Raw genomic sequence first — 17,607 nt, forward strand, 5'->3', positions numbered from 1 at the left:
AACTAACTGAGCTGTCCTGAGCTTGCTCCCAAAGCCCAGAAACAGGAGAATGTAGGGCACACAGGGGCTCCAGGATTCCCATACCATGGGAGAACAGACGGAGAATTCTTAGAATCTTCTCCAGGTCTGAAACCCTCCCTAGCAGCCACCCAATCTCCCTTTGAATGCTAGGAGCAGCTTCTCTTGTTCAGCATCTTCACTGAATGCTAGGAGCAGCTTCTCTTGTTCAGCATCTTCGCTGAAAGAGATCAGTTCATAGCTGCACACTTTGCTTCTCTTGATGGAGGGAGCTTGTGGTTTTCTGGAAGATGGATGGAAAAAGGAAAAAGATTACTTGGAAAGTCATTAGCATCATTATCAAGGTTTGGAAGTGTCTTCTTTTGGGGAGATGCTGTGGCCAAACTCCCCAGAAGGTATAAACTCGAGAAAGGCAAGATTTATGGGATTACAGCCTGGAGCATCAGTGGTCCCATCTCCTAAACTCCCAGTTCCCAGACTCCAACCCTGAGCCCTAAACCCTAAGCCCTAACCACAGCCTCTAACCCCAGCCTCCAGTTCTCAGCCTGCAGCCGACTTTGCATAGCTATCCTGCTTATTAGAGCTTCTGACAGCTCCTGTGATAGAAGAAAGCTTAAGCTGAGGCAAAGTGGCTGGGCCCAGGGGCCCTGGAAAGCTCCAGGCCAAGTGGGGTCTCATTTAGGCAACGCTGAGCCAGCTGCACATTTGGTTAATGGCCCATGTCCTGGGAGCCTACTAATCAGGAAACTGGGTTTCCGCAGCTAAGGTGATTCCTCTGTCACTAGGGGACTCTGAGGGGAGATAATGCTAGTCTAAACTGAGAAGGCAAGGCCGGCCTGCTGCTGTGGCTGCCTCCTCTGTATACATCATTTATGATATGAATAGTAGGCTCACCACCATGGTGACAGTTCTGTAATTAGAGTACACTGGGTGGTGGGGTGGCTAAGCAGGAGGATTTGAATTCTAGGCAAGCCTGGGCTATACAGTGAGACCCTCTTTTCAAAAACCAAGGGGTTGATCAGGTTGGAGGGACACAAGGTAGAGAGGTGATAAGAATAATCAGAATGCATGGTATAGATCTGTAAAATAGCAAAGAACAACATTGATAATCTCCATTGTTAACATTCCCTTCTCCAAATCTAGGCACATCCTGTGCACTGGCATCTCAAGGCCATGGGCCTCCTGGCTTCCCCAGGAGTCTCAGACCCTTGGGCTATTTCTTCGTTAGATAATCCTGCTGATGAACATTCTGTCCCAGCTCAAAGCTTTACTTTCTCTGTGGTCAGGAAATCAGCACTGGGACCAGAAGCTCATACAGGCTCTGGTTGTGAAACTTCTGTCAAGTGGCATAAGCCAAAATGGCCTCCCTTATCTGGTAGGCGTATAAGAAATGCCAGTGCATTTTTACTGTAGTCTGAGCTGCGGTCAGTGCCCTAAAGAGTTCTTGGTTTGGGCTTTACTGTCCCCAGTTCTAAATTGTTTTATCTCCTATTTTGTAGTTTGTGAGTGAAGTCTGATAGCTCATGTGCCCCAGGCTGAGGCTTTGCTGCATATTGTCCTGCATTGAAATACCTCAAAGGCCTCCCGAGATGGGTGCTTGGCCTTCCTCCGTCCCATCTGGCTGTCCTGTCCCACCTCTCCCCTTCCTCCAACAGGAGCTTGGGCACAGGCAGAGCAGGGGACTGATGCTTCCATCTGCTGTGCTGTGATTCTCTAGACTGGCAGTGTCACAGTGTACTCTGAGTGAGCAAGCTATTACCCATCGTGTCCACGGAAGCAAGTGCTCCCTTCTGAGAGGACTCTTGTCAGTCCTGGATAGGGGCAGCAGGTACATGGGAGGGCAGGAGTATCACTCCACTCCCCAGTCCATTATGCAAAGTGGCAAGCGGAGTCTAACAGTGGAGGACTTGGGGGATGGTAGGCTTCCAGTATGTGTGTTCTAAGCCAGGAGGTGGAGGGTCCCAGGCCACTGAGAGTCACTGCTCTGCTCACAATGAACCCAGAAGAGGAAGGTGCACACACTGGCATCCGGAAGACCCAGGCTGAGAGTCTCCAGAGCGAAGTCAGCACCTTTGGTGCTCTTCTTGCTTTCCGGCACAGCCATTGCTGCTCCCTTTGCCCAGAACCCAGTGAATTATGTTGCTGGTTTCTGGGTGCAATAGCAGCAGGAGCTTCGGATGTGGAGATGTGGTGAGTCGCTGTTGCACCGAAGCTTGGCTTTCTTACTTATTATATTCATATAAATGGGCTTCCTGCCCAGGGTCACCCGCCCCCGCATCCTGTCTCCCCTGGACTTGGCATGCCTTGAGCATGATGTTTGCTGACCACTTGAAACACCCTGTCTTTTTCTCTTCCTTTGGAAGCTCCAATCATGGCTCTGCTGAAGGCTTCCAGGGACTTCAGCTGAAAATGGTCCCCTGCTTCCCATCCATCATGGCTGACTGCATTCAGCACCGTGCTCCATGCAGACATTTTTTTTTTTTTCTTGCCTTGTGCACTCTTTGCTCTTCATTTCTATTATCACCCCCAGCCCTTGGCACCACGAGTGGGGAACAGAATGTGTGTTTGGAATGTGTGACCTCATTTCTGTGTTAGGGAAAGGATTTCACCCAGGCACACCTACACTCTGTGGCCTTAGGTGATATACAAGAGTGATGCCTGACATTGGTGTCTGATGCTGGGCCTTCCCCGGTTTCTGTTTGCATCTGGGTTACGGTTACTCTCGTTCCTCTGATGGAGTTTGTGGCCACCTCATCATGCTGGCTCATAGCCACTCCATGAAGGCTCAGACCTTTCTTCTCCAACTGGACTGTTGTAGGACACAAACTCTGTCCTGTGTCTAATATGTACTGTAGCCTTGGCTCCGGGGAGTACTCTGAGTCCCCCCCCCCCCCATACACACACACATTAGCCATAGGCTCTGTCCATCTGGCTCTGCCTTGTGTTGTGATGAGGACAAGAGATCACGAGCTAGTTGTCACAAGTAAATCAGTAAGTAAAACACTAAGAGCAAACTGGGCATGGTGGCATGCACCTTTGATTTCAGCATGAAGGAGGCTATAGGCAGGCAGATCTCTGAGTCCAAGACCAGCCTGGTCTGCATAGAGTTCCAGGCTAGACAGGGATACATAGTGAGTCTCTGTCAAAATAAACAGCAGCAGCAGCAGCAGCAGCAACAACAACACCACCAACAACAAGGGTGAGCCTCATGAATCGAGTGTTGGTTAGCTGCCTGCCTGTGTTCTAAGAGCACTAAGTACTCACTTCACATCCTCTGAGCAAGGTACCAATGCAGCCCTTGATTCTAGAAGTCTGTGGCATAGAAGCTATATAACTGGCTCCCATAGACACAGAAAGTGAAAGACAGCAGGTGTCTATTCATCTGGCTTTCAGTACCCAAAGGGTCTCAAGAGGGCATTGGGCTCATAGTGTTATCTAGGAATGAAGCTCAGAAAGGAAAAGGGAGGTTCATTGGGTCACACAGTGGGTTGGTGAGAACCAAGTCCTAGCCTCAGACCCCAGCTGGATGCAGTTTCCATGCACAGACCCTTCTGAGGAGGAGAAACTTGGATGCAGGTGACATGAAGTGTGGAGGTGGTTGTGACAGGCAGAGGGGCTGTGGAAACAGGGGCTCTGAGGATGGTGTCTTACATCACAAATGTAGAGTCAGACACGTTTGGAAAAGGAGTCACAGCAGGCCCTAGAGGACTGGCTGGGAAGACAGAGGCATTTCCTGGATAGCACTGCCCTGGAGTCCTTTGAGGGAGGGAGTCCTGGAGGGGTATCCCACAGTACTCCGGCATTTGCTTAGAGAACCAGGGTTGCTTCAGATGCATTTTTGGGGGTCGGGTAGGGAGCAACACAGAATTACTCGGGAATTCCTAGTCACGGCGAATGTGAAGTGTCTGGGAAGTTTCAACAAGAAGCCATAGGCAGCAGGATGAACAGATCACAAACTGAGAAGTCCAGTTGGAGAGAGGCTTAACTACTGTTGCTTAAACACAGTGCCCAGCTCAGACCCTTATAGGACAGTGAGATGGGAAAAGGAGGGCAGCATCTAGCAGCTGCTTCATAAGAGAGGAGAGGTGTCAGCAAAGATAACCCTGGGAAAGCTAAGGTCAAGGGAGCTAGCCAGCACTCAGCAATGGTGTCATGTGGGGGCTCAGGGCTGGGTCACACACGAAGGCCAAAGGCTAACTCTGAGGTGGAGGGGGCAGGGTGGGAAACTTGGGTAGTAAGTCTGCCACCCTCAGCTCTGGAGGGGTAGTGGGACTGCCAGCAGCTCCTCAGGGGAGTGCAGCATTGGTGCAGTAGAGCAGTGGCCCAGCTGCTCATGTCCGTTTTGTTTCCACAGGAGATGGGGCCACAGCGTGCACATCCAGCATCCTGCAGGAGAAGCAGCGTGAGTTACACCTGGCTGTACAGAGGCCTTTCCTTCCATTGGATGAATGGTGGCCCCTGGGCCTGGTCCCCTCTGAGGCTTAGAGTTCCAAGGGTAGAAGGCTCTCTCCCATCTTATTCCTGGGTGGGAACAGAAAGCCTGGGTTGAGGCAGCTTTTCAGAGATGAGACCCCAGGCTTCTAAGCCATCTCTGCTGGGCAGTTCTGCTGTCAGAGCTGGAGCTAGGGCAGGAGGCTGATAGGAGCTAGGGCAAGAGGCTGATAGCCCTGCTAGAGGATCGGGCAGAGCAGGCAGGACCACTGAAAGTTTGGTGACTGTCTTCATGGGGATGGAGACTGGGAGGGACTGATTAGGTAGCCTTCTTGAGCCTTTCTGGCCATCAACATTTGAATGCCGGCTTCCAGCAGTCATGGTTGGCCCTGTGCTGATCAAGATCTGAGCGAATGAGGTCATCCAAGACTGTGTGCCTGAACATGGTCCCTTTTAAATACACAGTTTACTTTTCAAATATTTGTCATTGTATGTGTGAGGGTGGACAAGTGTGAGGTCAGACGACAACTCTCGGAAGTTGGTTCTTGCCTTCTATCACGGGTTCTGGGGGTGTGTGTGGTGTGTGGTGGCGTCAAACTCAGGCCCAGGCTTGCAGGGCAAGTGCCTCTTCCACGGAGTCATCTCAGCAGCCCTGGATGTGCTGGGCCTTACACTCCCCCCACCCCGCCCCTGAATGATTGGCTCTGTAGTCAGGCTCCTAGGATTGACTTTGGTGGTTTCTTACCCTTGTCTTTTTCCCCCCTGTGTCACACCAGCCTACCTTGACTTCTGCCAGTTTCCTTAGGAAGATGGGTATGGGACTGGTTATACTATGGTCATGCCAGCATGCTGGCCACATGTTCTGTGGACACACCAGGTGGACTCGGTGGGCAGCACCTGTGCCAGGTCTTGCCCATGAGCAGTGTTGACTTCCATATGAGGCTAGGTTTGGGGCAAGGGCTCAGAACTCTCCTCATTTCCTGCCTGCTGGTCTGCTTGTGGCTACAGCTTTGGGGAGGTTCAATCCATTTTGCTTCCTGGCTCCCCAGGCCCCAACTTGAGGCCTTCTTTCAAGCTCTCCCCTCCTCTGCTGAGCTTCTGTGGAGGGTGTGTAAAGAACAGCATCTACAACTCTGTGGCCTGGGCCTTCAGCACAGCTTCCCTGATGCCCGATGTTATAATGCACAGGCAAGAGCATTACTGCTCAGAAGGGCTGGTGGCCACCTCCAAGGTACCGACAAAGAGAAAGGAGAGGGTGCCAGGAAAGAGGGGCAGACAAATTTGTGCCTGCAGGGTCTTAATTTTTGGAGGTGACAAAGTGGTGACACAGAGACTCAGGCCATTAATGAAAAGATTGGTTACAGACTTTGCAAGAGCTGAGCCATTACACGAGAAAGCAGGGAGTAAGAGAGGCACCAGCCCTGGCTGCAGCTGTGAGTGTGTTTTTGATGGGTGGGTGGAAGGTCCTTGGATAATGAGGGCAGGGGGACATCTTGGGACTGGTGGTTTGAATAATGGCAGGGTTTTCACTCTGCTGGTCCCTAGTTCCCTGGCACCTGGCCCTGGTTCCCTCGGGATAGAGGAAGACAGGCTTGATGGGTGAGTATTAGCTACAATAGGTATCTGGGTGTGGATTGGGTTGGTTTTGAAAGGCACATTCATGGGCAAGTTTGGTCTCTGTTTGAATTAGTCCACGTAGGATTGCCAGCATCTCACTGACCAGGAAGTCTCCAATATATTAAACTGCCAAGAAGTTAAAAAACAAAACAAAAAAACAAAACAACAACAACAAAAAATCACCGAGGGAGGGAAGAGCCCTGATTACCTTTTTATTTTTAATATTTATCTTAGAGACAGAGTCTCACTGTGTAGTCCGAGCAGACCTCAAACTTTTGGCAATTTCTCTGACTCAGCTTCCTAAGTGCCAGGAGTACAGGCATGTACCATTATGACTGCTGCTGCTGCTGCTGAGCCTTTAGCAGTAACTTGAAGGTGAAAGCAAGCCACCTGAAGCAGGCTTTGTCACCAAGAGGCAGGTCACAGCTCCCTTCCCCACAGTTCCCACATACACAATTGAATTGACAGAATGCTTAGTGTCTCCTGAGCCTCCCTGGGAAAAAATTGCATTTCAATAGCAGCAAAGTCTTTTTTTATTTTGCGGTTATAGATTTTGGTCAAAATTATATTGCTGAAAGCTGTTATTGTATCCTGCTCCTTGAGGATATTTTTTATGAAGGAAAAAATATCAGTTGATGCTAAGAAGAATTTTAGAGCCATAAAATGTGTGTCTTGGTGGCTGTCTGGGCTGATGCTACCCAAGTTGAAACCCAGTATGTTTGGCAGGGAGGAAAACATACACGGTAACCTCCTTTTCTATGATGGCAAAAGTCTTTAACTGAGAGTAATGCTTTTCACATAACTCTATAATTATGTCCTGCCTACAATTTCAGACATTAAAATCATTTTTCTTCTATGAAGTGGTGGTGGTAATTGGTGGTAATGTGTTTGTTTATTTTTAAATCCTAAATGGGCAAAATAAACGTTAGTGACCTGAATTTAAGAAGGCAATATCCATGGCTTACATTTAGACTGTGCTTTTCCACTGGGTATTTTAAAGCTCTGAAAATAAGATATTACTCTGGGTGAGGAATCGGATCCCTGCCACCAGGGAGTGGCGCTGTGATGTCTGGGCTTTAAAGGGAGAAAGAAGGTCTATGTGTTATATTCGGAAAGATGGCCAAACTCCCTGCTTTCTGGGTCAGCTGAGGGTGTCAGAGGCTGTATAACAGATGCACAGAAAGGGTCTTATACCTTGCATTTGCATAAGGCTTCACAGCTGGAACCTCTGGGCCAGATGTGAGCATGCATCTCGTGGAGCTCCATTACACTGACTCTCTGCTACCATCATGAAACAGTGTTTCTCCTGTTATGGTTGAGATATGAGGTATCCTCTGCCCTGCCCACCCCTGGTCCTGGGATCACAAGAAGAAGCCTTGGTCTTCAACTGGAGGGTCCAACCACTAAGAACTGATAGATTCATAATTTGACGTCACCACTGGAAGGTGGCAGCAATTACTGGAGTCATTTTCTTGGTGATTATATCTTGTCTCTAGCTCCTTGTCCTGCCTCTGCTTCCTGGGTACCTTGAGGTGAACAACTTTGTGACTTCACATCTTTCTACCATCTTTCACCACACCACAGAAATACCTGAACCCCAATAAACCCTTACACCTGACACTGTTTCTCTTTGACATTTGGTTACAATGATAAAACGCTAACTAATGGGTGCTGGGAGGTTACTCAGCCTATGTCTAGCAGCTCTGGGACTTGTGTGCCCAGGACTCCCTGATCCTTGGTGGCTTCTACAGAGTCCTGCATTTGTCTGCTACCGGACAGACGGCCTGGAATCCCAAGACCACTTGTGCTATTTAGAACAAGGTGGGAAGAAACTGGGGGAATAGTCAGGTGTGAGGATAGGGAAGGGGCTTGGATTGGAGAGCAGGGGGCCTGGGCCGTTTCTTCCAGCTTGCCTTGCAATCATGACCAAGACTGGGGCCCAGCCCTTTCTTCTATTGGCACATGGAGTCCCTGTGGGTCTGTTATTCTAGGTGTTTCTGCTGCTGCCTCTTTGTTCTCTGGTTTCCTTTGTCCGTATCTCTTTGTGTTTCTGCCTTTCATTGCTTGGCGATAACAAGGACATTTTCAGATACTTCCCATGTGCCTGAGTGAGCCTTCCTCTGGTCCTGCAGGTCCTAAGAGACCAAATCTCACTGCACTGTTTTCCCCTTCAGAGAGAAGAGTATTGTTCTCCACAAACCCAAAGTCCAAACCTGGGCTCCTTCCAGACATCACCCCCACCATTTTCACCACCACCACCATCACCACCACCACCACCACCACCACCACTACCACCACCACCACCACCACCACCACCTTGCCAAATTGGCCCACAGGGCAGTGCATTGCCTCCAGCAGAACTCAGGTTCGCCTCCTCTTCTTCTCTCCCTCATCTATCGGAAGCCTATCCTTCTTTTGACTTCCCTACCCATGCTGGCCTCTATGGCTCCAGTGTCTCCCACTCCTGTCCTTAGGAGTGACAGGGAGGTCTTTGTAGGAAATCTTGCCCTTCTAACCCTGCCTGTTTCACTCGCTCACTCGCTGCCTAGTGCTTCCTGTCCTCTGTCTCCTTTCATCTGTGTGTCTCTGCTGAGTCAGTTTGGATGTTAACTGTGTGTGTGCATGCAAGCCCCTGTCCTTTCTAGAGAATGATCTCCGGTAGCGCGTGCTTCTCATGGGACAGTGGAGAGGCCTGAGATCCCACCCATCCCAGCATCCCAGTGGAAGGGCAGAAGCATCCTCCTTCCTAGCAAACAGTAGGAAGGACGCAGGTCCCTGGGGACTCTCCCCTCACTTTCCCCTCCATGGCTGCACAGACTGGATGTCATGCTACGTGTAGAGAGTGGTCCTGTCCTTGCCATGGGCTTCTTGCATTGTCCACTGCCTCTATTCACACCCCACGCAAGTGCCCCCAAAGGCCTCCCCTATCCCTCTGGCTCAGTAGCTGTTTGGTGTGGTAGAAACTGCCCAGGCTTTGCTCTCTGATACCCATTAAATCTCGAGTGTGGAAGGGCTGACACCATGATTTCAGGGTCACAAGGTAAAAACAAAGATGGACAGGAGCTGATGGCTTCTGAGGAAGGCAGCCATTCTGCCAGCTCCACTCCACTAACCTCAGAGGTTACCCGTGCCTGGCCAATTTGGATCCAAGTTCCCTCCTTTCCTGCAGCTTCTCCTTCTCAGGTGCCCCAGGTACCTGGGGAAGTGCTCTGTCTGTCCTGTTGCACAGCTACTTTCTGAAGGAAGTCTCATCACCAGCCATCAACCCCTAACCCCACAACTCCACCCTCAATCCTTTGGGTCCAGACTGTTCATAGGAAAGGGACACATAAGAATATCTGGAGTTTCCTCTGCATGGAAAGAGTGTCCCTCTTACCTTTACCTACTGTGTCCCTCAGGCTTGGGTGGAGCCCACATGGCTTACAACAGGAACTTGACACGCGCTGGCCTCCCCAAGGGACAGTACGGTGGAATAGCCATGTTTTCAGATCAGAGTGCGGTGCCTCCTCTAACTTTCTCTAGTTCCTGGACCAGAATCTGACAGTAACCAATGCTAAGCTCCAGTTTTCTTACCCCAGACCGACCTTGTGTCTCCACTGATACCCTAGCTTCGGGCAGAGCCTGACATATCCAGGGCCTGAGTACAGGCTCCAGGCCCTGGCTCTAGTCTGAACTTGGATCCTCAGTTCAGGTGTTGAGGGCAGCTGACATCACCCTCTCCACTGGACAAGTTTGATGCCATACCCCATTGCCTAGGCCTCCTTCCCTATAAGCCCTCAGTTTGTAGTCCATTTGGGATGACCCCCCCACCTCCCAGCACGGTGTACAAAGCCCCTTTCCCACAGCTGGCCTTCCCCTCCTCCGCCTGGTAACTGGTATCTTTTCCTGGCCTGTGTGGGCAGCTTGCTGAGCACAGCTGCAGACAGGCTATATTTAGCCGGCTTTAATGAGCTCAGGGTGGCAGACGTCCGCCTTGGGAGCACTTTTTCTTGCGTGTGTGCGTATGTTTGGGCCTGGCATGCTTCCTTTCTTTGTGCTCCTGCATGCATTCGCACCCCCTACCCCCGTGGTTGTGTGCACTAGTGTGCACTGGCTAGCATGTGCCATGGGAGCAGATGCAGTTCTCCCCACACAGCGTCTCTGCTGTGTAGTGGCTGGGTGCAGTTCTGATGCTTGTGGTGCAGAATGGGAGCAAATCATTAGTCTGTTGGCTTGTTTGTTGAAGAATATTTAATGAATACCTTTATTATCCGGGGCTGTGGTAGTCTCTGGGGATAAAACAGAGCAGAGCCAAATGAACACAGTCTATCTCCTAAGGGTTTTACAGTCTGGGAGCTGGAGGAAAGAGTCCTCAAATAACTAAAAAATTACAATTGTGGGTTGAAGAGATGGCTCAGCAGATAATGGTGCTTGCTGCCAAGGCTGACAACCTAAATTTTATCCCTGGAACGTACACTGTAGGAGAGAATCAGTTCCCACAAGTTGTCTTCTGTTCTCCATATGTGTGCCATGGGGCATGAGTGCTGATATTTGTCTGCTTGGACATGTGTGTGTGTGCACACACACATGTGAGCACACACACACACACACACACACACACACACTGAAAGCATTTTTGGGCTACAGAATTGGCTTAGCAGTTAAGAGGACTGGCTTTTTTCCAGAGGACCCAGGTTCAATTTTCAGAACCCACATGGCAGCTAACAACCATCTCTAACTCTAGTTCCAAGGCATCCAGAACCCTCTTCTGGCCTCCACAGGCACCAGGCATGCAGTAGTACACAGACACACATGTAGGCTGAATACTTATACATATAAAACAAAAATTTTTTAAAAATTAAAGACAATTGTAAAGATTTGTCCCAGGAAAGAGAGCTATGCTGCTTTGTGTGTGTGTGTCTGTGTGTCTGTGTGTGTGTGTGTGTGTGTATGTGTGTGTGTTTGTGTGTATGTGTAAGGATGAGTGGATGGGGACATTCCCACCTCAAGGAGGAAGGAACATGGATGTTTCTGTAAAAAATTGTGTTACATGGGCAGTATAAAAATGTCCAGACCTAGGAAGCAGAGATGCAAGGGCTCCATGGTGAGAGGGAAAGGGGGATGTTTGCCAACAGAAAGGCAGAAATGGCTGAGTTTGGAAGGAAAGAGGAAACAAGGGAAGAGGTAGGTAGAGTGGAGGCTGTGGACAGACTGTGGTTGTCAAAGAAGTGCAAAGTCAAAGGTTGGCCTGGAGGATATGGTGAGCTCACAGCTATAGAATGTAGCCTGGGACTCAGTCCGAGGTCCAGCAGATAGAAGGCTCCTAAACTACATGGCAGGAGGAGAGCCTTGCAAAGGGACCCGATGCCCAGCTGACCAAAATGGCATCCATAGCTGGAGCTTCATAGAGTACATGGCACAGGAGGATCCCTCCTCTTCCCAGTTCTTCTAGTGTCCCCCATGGCTTAACTTTACCAGAAGCCATGGAGCCTCCGCCTTTCCAGAGACAGGGCCAAGGCTGTGTAGTCGGTGGGAGGGGCCAATGGAGACCACTCAGCGCAGACCACTGACTTGATGCAAGGAACCACACTCTGTTTTCCTGAAAACCGGTGTGACTTTGACCTTGGGTTCCCACCTGGCTGAGCAGATGAAGGACCCCTCTCTGTGAATGCACAGCCGTCTCCTTCCCTAAGTTTCCTGTCAATGTCCCTGAGGCTCTACATATTACCCCACACAGGTTGGTGTGTGGAACCCTGTGCTGCACACATATGGGCAGGATCCTGTGCCCACACTGGATCATAGAGTGTCCTTTAACCCAGTTCCTCGTCTCCCACTTGTCTCCTCCTATAGCTCCCAGTGGATTCCTGGGTCTCAAGGGTAGCTGGGTCTTGTGGGTTCCCCTCCCTCGTGGGATTGTGAAGGGTTTGGCCTCTGTCCTCCCCTCAACTGGAGTGGTGAGGTGGGAACCTTTCATTTTTTTCAACTTGAAAGCTTCTCTTGTGTCTTCAAATCCTCTTTTCCTGGTAACAAAGGAAAAACAAGAGCCAGGGAGCTTTGCCACAAACCTTGAGGCAAGGAGTTGGAGCAGGCAGAAAATATAAAGTCAGATCTCAGAAAAGACAAAAAAAAAATCACCTTGTTACACGCACTTTGAAAATAGTCTTAGTTTTGATCTGTTTTTTTTGAGTAGGCCGTGCATGAACAAGGTAAAAGTCTCAAAAGGCATGAACGATGACGCACGTACCTCCCTCTTCCCGCTCCGTGCCCGGCTCAGCTCACCCAGCCCTTCTTCCCAGACGTGGAGAGGATGACGAGCATCTCATGTCCCACTCCAGACTCTGCAAACATGAACATATCCATAAATATTCACTTCCATATATATTTTTATATCTACCCCACACAGATGGGAGCGCTCCGAGTGCGTTTCCCCCCTTGCCTTCTGTGGATGATATACCACGATTCTCTTCCTGTCTCTGAACATCTACAACACTCAGGTTCATTGATCTCGGCCTTGAGTGTGCGCTAGATCTCTGTGATGCACTTTATTTAGCCTGTCCCCTGTAAGTTGCCTCTCACCATTCAGTATTGTAAACAGCATAGCTGTGGTTGATGGGGTACATGCAGCATGTCTGTCACATGGACTTGGCCTGGCTGGGTCATGGGTGCTTGGTATTTTTAATGGCACTACCAGATGGCCCTCCAGGGAGCTTGTATTGGTTTTTACTCTCACAACAAGGAATAAAGAAAACCTGTTTTCCCACGGGGTGTTGATAGTGGCTTAACCGAGAAACACAAGCAAGGGATTATGGGTGATCTCATGGGTAGACTTTAGCGCCTCTTTGTGTGTGAGAGTCATTTCCTGTCCCTTGGCTGGGAGCCACTGAGATTGGAAAGGATGACTGAGGGGGGTTTGGGCTGGATGAGGTGGCTGCATTCCATTGTGAGAGTGTGAACTTCTGGGTAGGCAAGCCCAAGATGACTAAACTGGGAATAGTCAGGCCCTATTGTCCCAGCAAGCTCCTGTACCCAATGACAGGGTCTGCCTGCCTTCCCTCACAGCCTGTTTCTTTGTGAGAGGACAGAACTGTGGAGTTGGAGGCATTTGAAAACTGAAGAGATCATTCCTTTCTAGTCACTTCCTCATTTTAGATAGAACGATTCCAGGCCTGACCTGCGGCCTGGGTTCAAATCCTTGTGTGTATCAGTTACCTTTCCTCATTACTGGTACAAATATCTGTCAGGAACTTACAGGAGAAAATGGCTTTGTTGTTGTTGTTGTTTGACTCAGTTTCAGTTCATGTAGTAGAAGGTCTGGCCAGGAAGGCCTTGACCTTAGAGGCTGATATCGGCCACCTACACTCCAGGTCAACAACCTCCCCAAAACAATACCACCAGCTGGAGACAAGCACAAGCCAATGGGGGACAGTCTACATTCAAGCCTTCCACTTCCATCTGGAGAAAGGGTCCCTCAACCCTTCCGAGACTCGGTTGTCTCTGTGAGGCGTTCAGAAAAAACATGAAGATTGCCCTAGACACAAGGTGATGACTGGGCACTCGAGACACAGATGAAAGGACCTGTGTTCATATGGAAGGCTCAGTGGGGACACCAGGTTGGGGTTGTCACACTCTTCTGGCCATCTTACCAGCCTTGGTTCAAGATGGTGGCTTTCTGGCCCTGACATTGGTTTCCTTAGCTGAGTTATCTCTCTAAGATATTCCCATGCTCATTTAGAGTGACCAACAGTATGTTCTTAAGAGGGTCTTTCTGGGTCCCAGACCCTAGTAAGGGGCAAGGTCAAGCTTTTGTCTGGCTAGTTTCTCTTTAAAGCCACTGGTTTACTAAAGACCTCTACCTGTTAGCTAAAGTCAGGTGGGTGCAATTTGATTTTGACTTTCAGAAGGTAAATGTTAATGTTAGACACAGGAGGAATTTCAGTTTCTAGATCCTCCTAACCCTGGGTGAAAATCCCATCCCAGCATCCCTACCAAGTGGATATTGCATAACTTGCTTGCATAACCCGGGTGGAGGAGAGTTGCCTGTCTACAGGCCAGCACAGGCCACTGTGGACAGCTGTAAACACCACAGGCACAGGCCTGAGCTACTCAATCCACCGTGACATGCTGTTGTCCTGCCCTGGACTCCCTTGGCTCAAACATGGCTCAGCATGCATCTGTAACTGGATCTGCATCGTAGATCTGTGCGGTGGATCTTCACTGTGAATCTGTGGTGTGGAACTGTAGTGTATATTTACTGAGTGATCTGTACTGTGGATCTGTGGAGTGTGGCTGTGGTATGGGCCTATGGTATGGATCTGCAGGGTGTATCCATAGAGTAAGGAGATCTGTGATGGGGAATCTGTGGCATGGGTCTGCATGTGCATCAGCCACATTAATTTGTGTTGAAAATCTGCTATACAAACCAGCATGGCTTCTATAGCGTGGATCTACAGAGTGGATCTTCAGTGTGGATTCTGCAGCCTGGGCAGTGTGTATCTGCAGGTCCACTTGGGTCTGCTTTTCTCTGGGCTGGACCCTTCCCTTTCTACAGTTATCAGGCTCTAGGTATGTCCTCAATGTGGCCTGAAGTCCTCATTTTGAACTGTAATTCTGGTTTGGACAGTCTCATTTTGCAGCCCTGCATTATGTGACTAGAGCTGGTTTACATGGCCTACATACTTCGACCTGGTCACATGACTTGGTTTTATTCATCTGATCCTCCAAGCTTCGGATCTTTATAGCCTTATACTGAATTTGCTTGGGTGTTTTCAGCTCTGACCCAAGTTGGGTGATGACCAGCAAGCAGAATAGAAGTCAGAAAGGGAGACTGAGTTATGTGTTAACACCAAATACAAGATTTAAGCTTGTTACCAGCTTGTAAATGTAATAACACACGTTTATAGTGTTCACCCAATGTACATATTCATAAATACTCTGAGACTAAAATAAATATGGGCTAACTAAAGAAATGATAGAAAAATCTAGAAAAGTAGAGACCAGGGGAAGATCAATCTCTGTCCCAGCATGCAGAAAAAGTTACACCATTTAGGTCATTTGCGTTGACTACGAGGCTCAGACCCCTGCCCCACCCCTTCTGCCTACCTAGAAAGCTATTTCACAAGGCTGGAAGCTGGGACACCTGTAGGGGAGGTGACCTGGAGTCTGGATGATGACTGAAGCTTCCGAGGAGCCTTCAGGGACTGCCTAGCAACAAGACTGGGCTAGAGTGAGGAAGAAAGCTTGTATTAGTCAACTTACTGGGAAAAAAATCCAAAACAAACTACAAACAAAATCCCATAAAAACCAACCAAACAACCAAACAAACACGACTTGATACAATTACTTTTAAAGAAAGACAGGTTGAAAGCTCAGTGGAATCCAGCCAGAGCTAGTTCATTTTCAGTGTTCAATAGTTGCCAGGCTTTCATTGGACAGGAAATCTCCCTGTTTTTTGAGAGCCCAGGAACCTCTGGAAAAGGCCTGTTATTTTCTCTGCTTCCCTCTGTCTTCTGTGCATTCTGCTCTTGGAGATCAGTCCCCGCCTGTAACTTTGGCTCCGAGTTTCAGAGGTGTCAGTCCACCATTGCTTGGAGCCTGGGTGGTACAGTGTGAGGGCCATGTCATGGAGAAAACTGTTCATCTCCTGCTGGCCAGGGAGCAAAGGAGGGACAGGAAGGGCCTGAAGTGCCCAGAGACACTAGAAGGCCACACTCCTTCCTCCTACCAGACTCCATTTCCCAGCAGCACTGCAGCTTGGGAACCAAGCCTTCAATATTTGGGCACTGGTGGGGCATTCAAGATCCAGTTCAGAGCAAGAGAACAAAACCATGGGGTTAGTGCAAAACTGGGCTTCTGCCCATATGTGTGCTTCCATGTCCTGCAGCCATTTAGGTCCCTTTCAAGATGGCCTACGTGGTCCTAGGCTGGGCCAGCCCCACTCAGTTCACCCCATGGGGAGCTGGTAGAGGTGATCATCAATGCCAGGGGACTGGTAGGAAGGAGAATATAGCCAAGCAATAAGTGTTCCCTCCTGCGGGGCCCCAGCAGTGAGTGGCAAGGGAGGGGGGGACAGTTGGGCTCTCCTGCCAGGCTAGGGTAATGCTTTGCTTGGGGAAGCGAGCACATGTGTGGTGACCTTGGCTTTTGTCTCTGTAGCAGTGTGGCGCACGGTAATTAGAAGGGCTGATCACGATCTGTGATTTCCAAGCCTGTGATTAAGCAAAAATAGCCTCTATTCTTCAGCCATCAGAAAGAGCCATGGTGAGCTGGGTGGGTCACCAGCCCAGAGCTGGGGCAGGCAGGGTGCTGGGAGCAGGCACTGTGGTAGCTGCCTGCCTCAAAGGCCACCAGAAAACAATGCCACAAAAGCAGCTTACCTACCCTAAGTCTGGGCCTAGTAGGAAGCCAGCCTGAACAAGGCCATGCAAACAGAAATGAACAGGAGGTGGGAAGAAACCAGTTGCTTGATGACCAGGTCCCTGGGCCCCTTGCGGGTGGCTTTTCACCACCCAGGATTCTTTGCTAGCTTCTCATCACCGGAAAAACCTGGGAATTCCCCAAATGTCAGGTCAGGAGGTGCTAACATTCCCAGAATATCTAAGAGCCCAGCTCTTCTAAACACTTGCTCAGGGAATTATGTTTCCCAGAGGAAGAGGGGCTCCTCCCTGAACCTGGGGTCTCAGGGGACTTCAGCAGCTCAGAGAGGCTATGTAGCCGTGAACACCTAAGGTCATCACTTCCACAAAAAAAAAAAATGCCAGCCCCTGAAAGCTGATAACTCTGCTTTTAGTTTGAGGGAAACAAAGTAACCCTATACTAGCAAGTCATACCCCATTCAGCAAGCTGTGAGATAAGCATCCTGGTCTAGGTAGAACTGAGGAGACTTGCCAGCAGGAGTGTCTATGGAGTAGGATTTTGCAGCATACACAGGAGTTTTCAAGTTTGCAAAGGGAGGAAAGGCTCATAGGCACAAAGCTCTGCATAAGCAAAGGTGACAAGGGATGGAGAGTTCTGTCTTGTGGGAGAATCAGAATCCAGTGATCTTGGCTATTGTGGGAGGTTCTTAAAAGGACGAGGCTTTGCTGGGTGTGGTGGTGCCTGCCTAAAATCTCAGTATGCAAAAGGCTGAGGCAGGCTGGGCAGTGGTGGCTCACACCTTTAATCCCAGCACTCCAGAAGGCAGAGGCAGGTGGCTCTCTGAGTTTGAGGCTAGCCTGGTCTGCAAGGCAAGTTCCAGGACATCCAGAACTACATAGAGAAACTCTGTCTCCGAGGTGGGGGTGGGGGGAAGGCTGAGGCAGGAGGATTGCCAAGGATTGGAAGCCTGGGATACATAGGAAGATTTAGTCTCAAAACAGCAGCAGCAATAGTAACAATAGCAATGAAGCCGTAAGACAGACAGACACACAGACGGACAGACGCCTCTATTATACTGTGGGTGACTGTGGTCCTGGCAGGAAGTACTCAAGGGACCAGAATCTGCATCTACCAGGCAAGGTCTCCTGGTGGCTGAGTGTACAACTTCTGTGGTCTGTGCATCCAAGGAAGCAAGGCTCCGTCCCCAAA

The 17,607-nt window shown here is 49.6% G+C and overlaps 1 protein-coding gene across 2 annotated transcripts in view; it reads left to right on the plus strand.

Moving 5' to 3' along the window:
* Positions 1-17,607, plus strand: part of Pitpnm3 (PITPNM family member 3) — an 88,774-nt gene that overhangs the window by 39,522 nt on the left and 31,645 nt on the right. For both annotated transcript variants that reach the window (XM_029484174.2, XM_021176711.2), the window contains exon 4: positions 4,373-4,420. In XM_029484174.2, the coding sequence (XP_029340034.1) occupies positions 4,373-4,420 (48 nt within the window). The remainder of the gene's footprint in view (positions 1-4,372; positions 4,421-17,607) is intronic.

Source organism: Mus caroli, unplaced genomic scaffold, assembly GCF_978045245.1.
Source record: "Mus caroli unplaced genomic scaffold, Mus_caroli_1 scaffold_13, whole genome shotgun sequence".
Classification (NCBI taxonomy): Eukaryota; Metazoa; Chordata; class Mammalia; order Rodentia; family Muridae; genus Mus; species Mus caroli.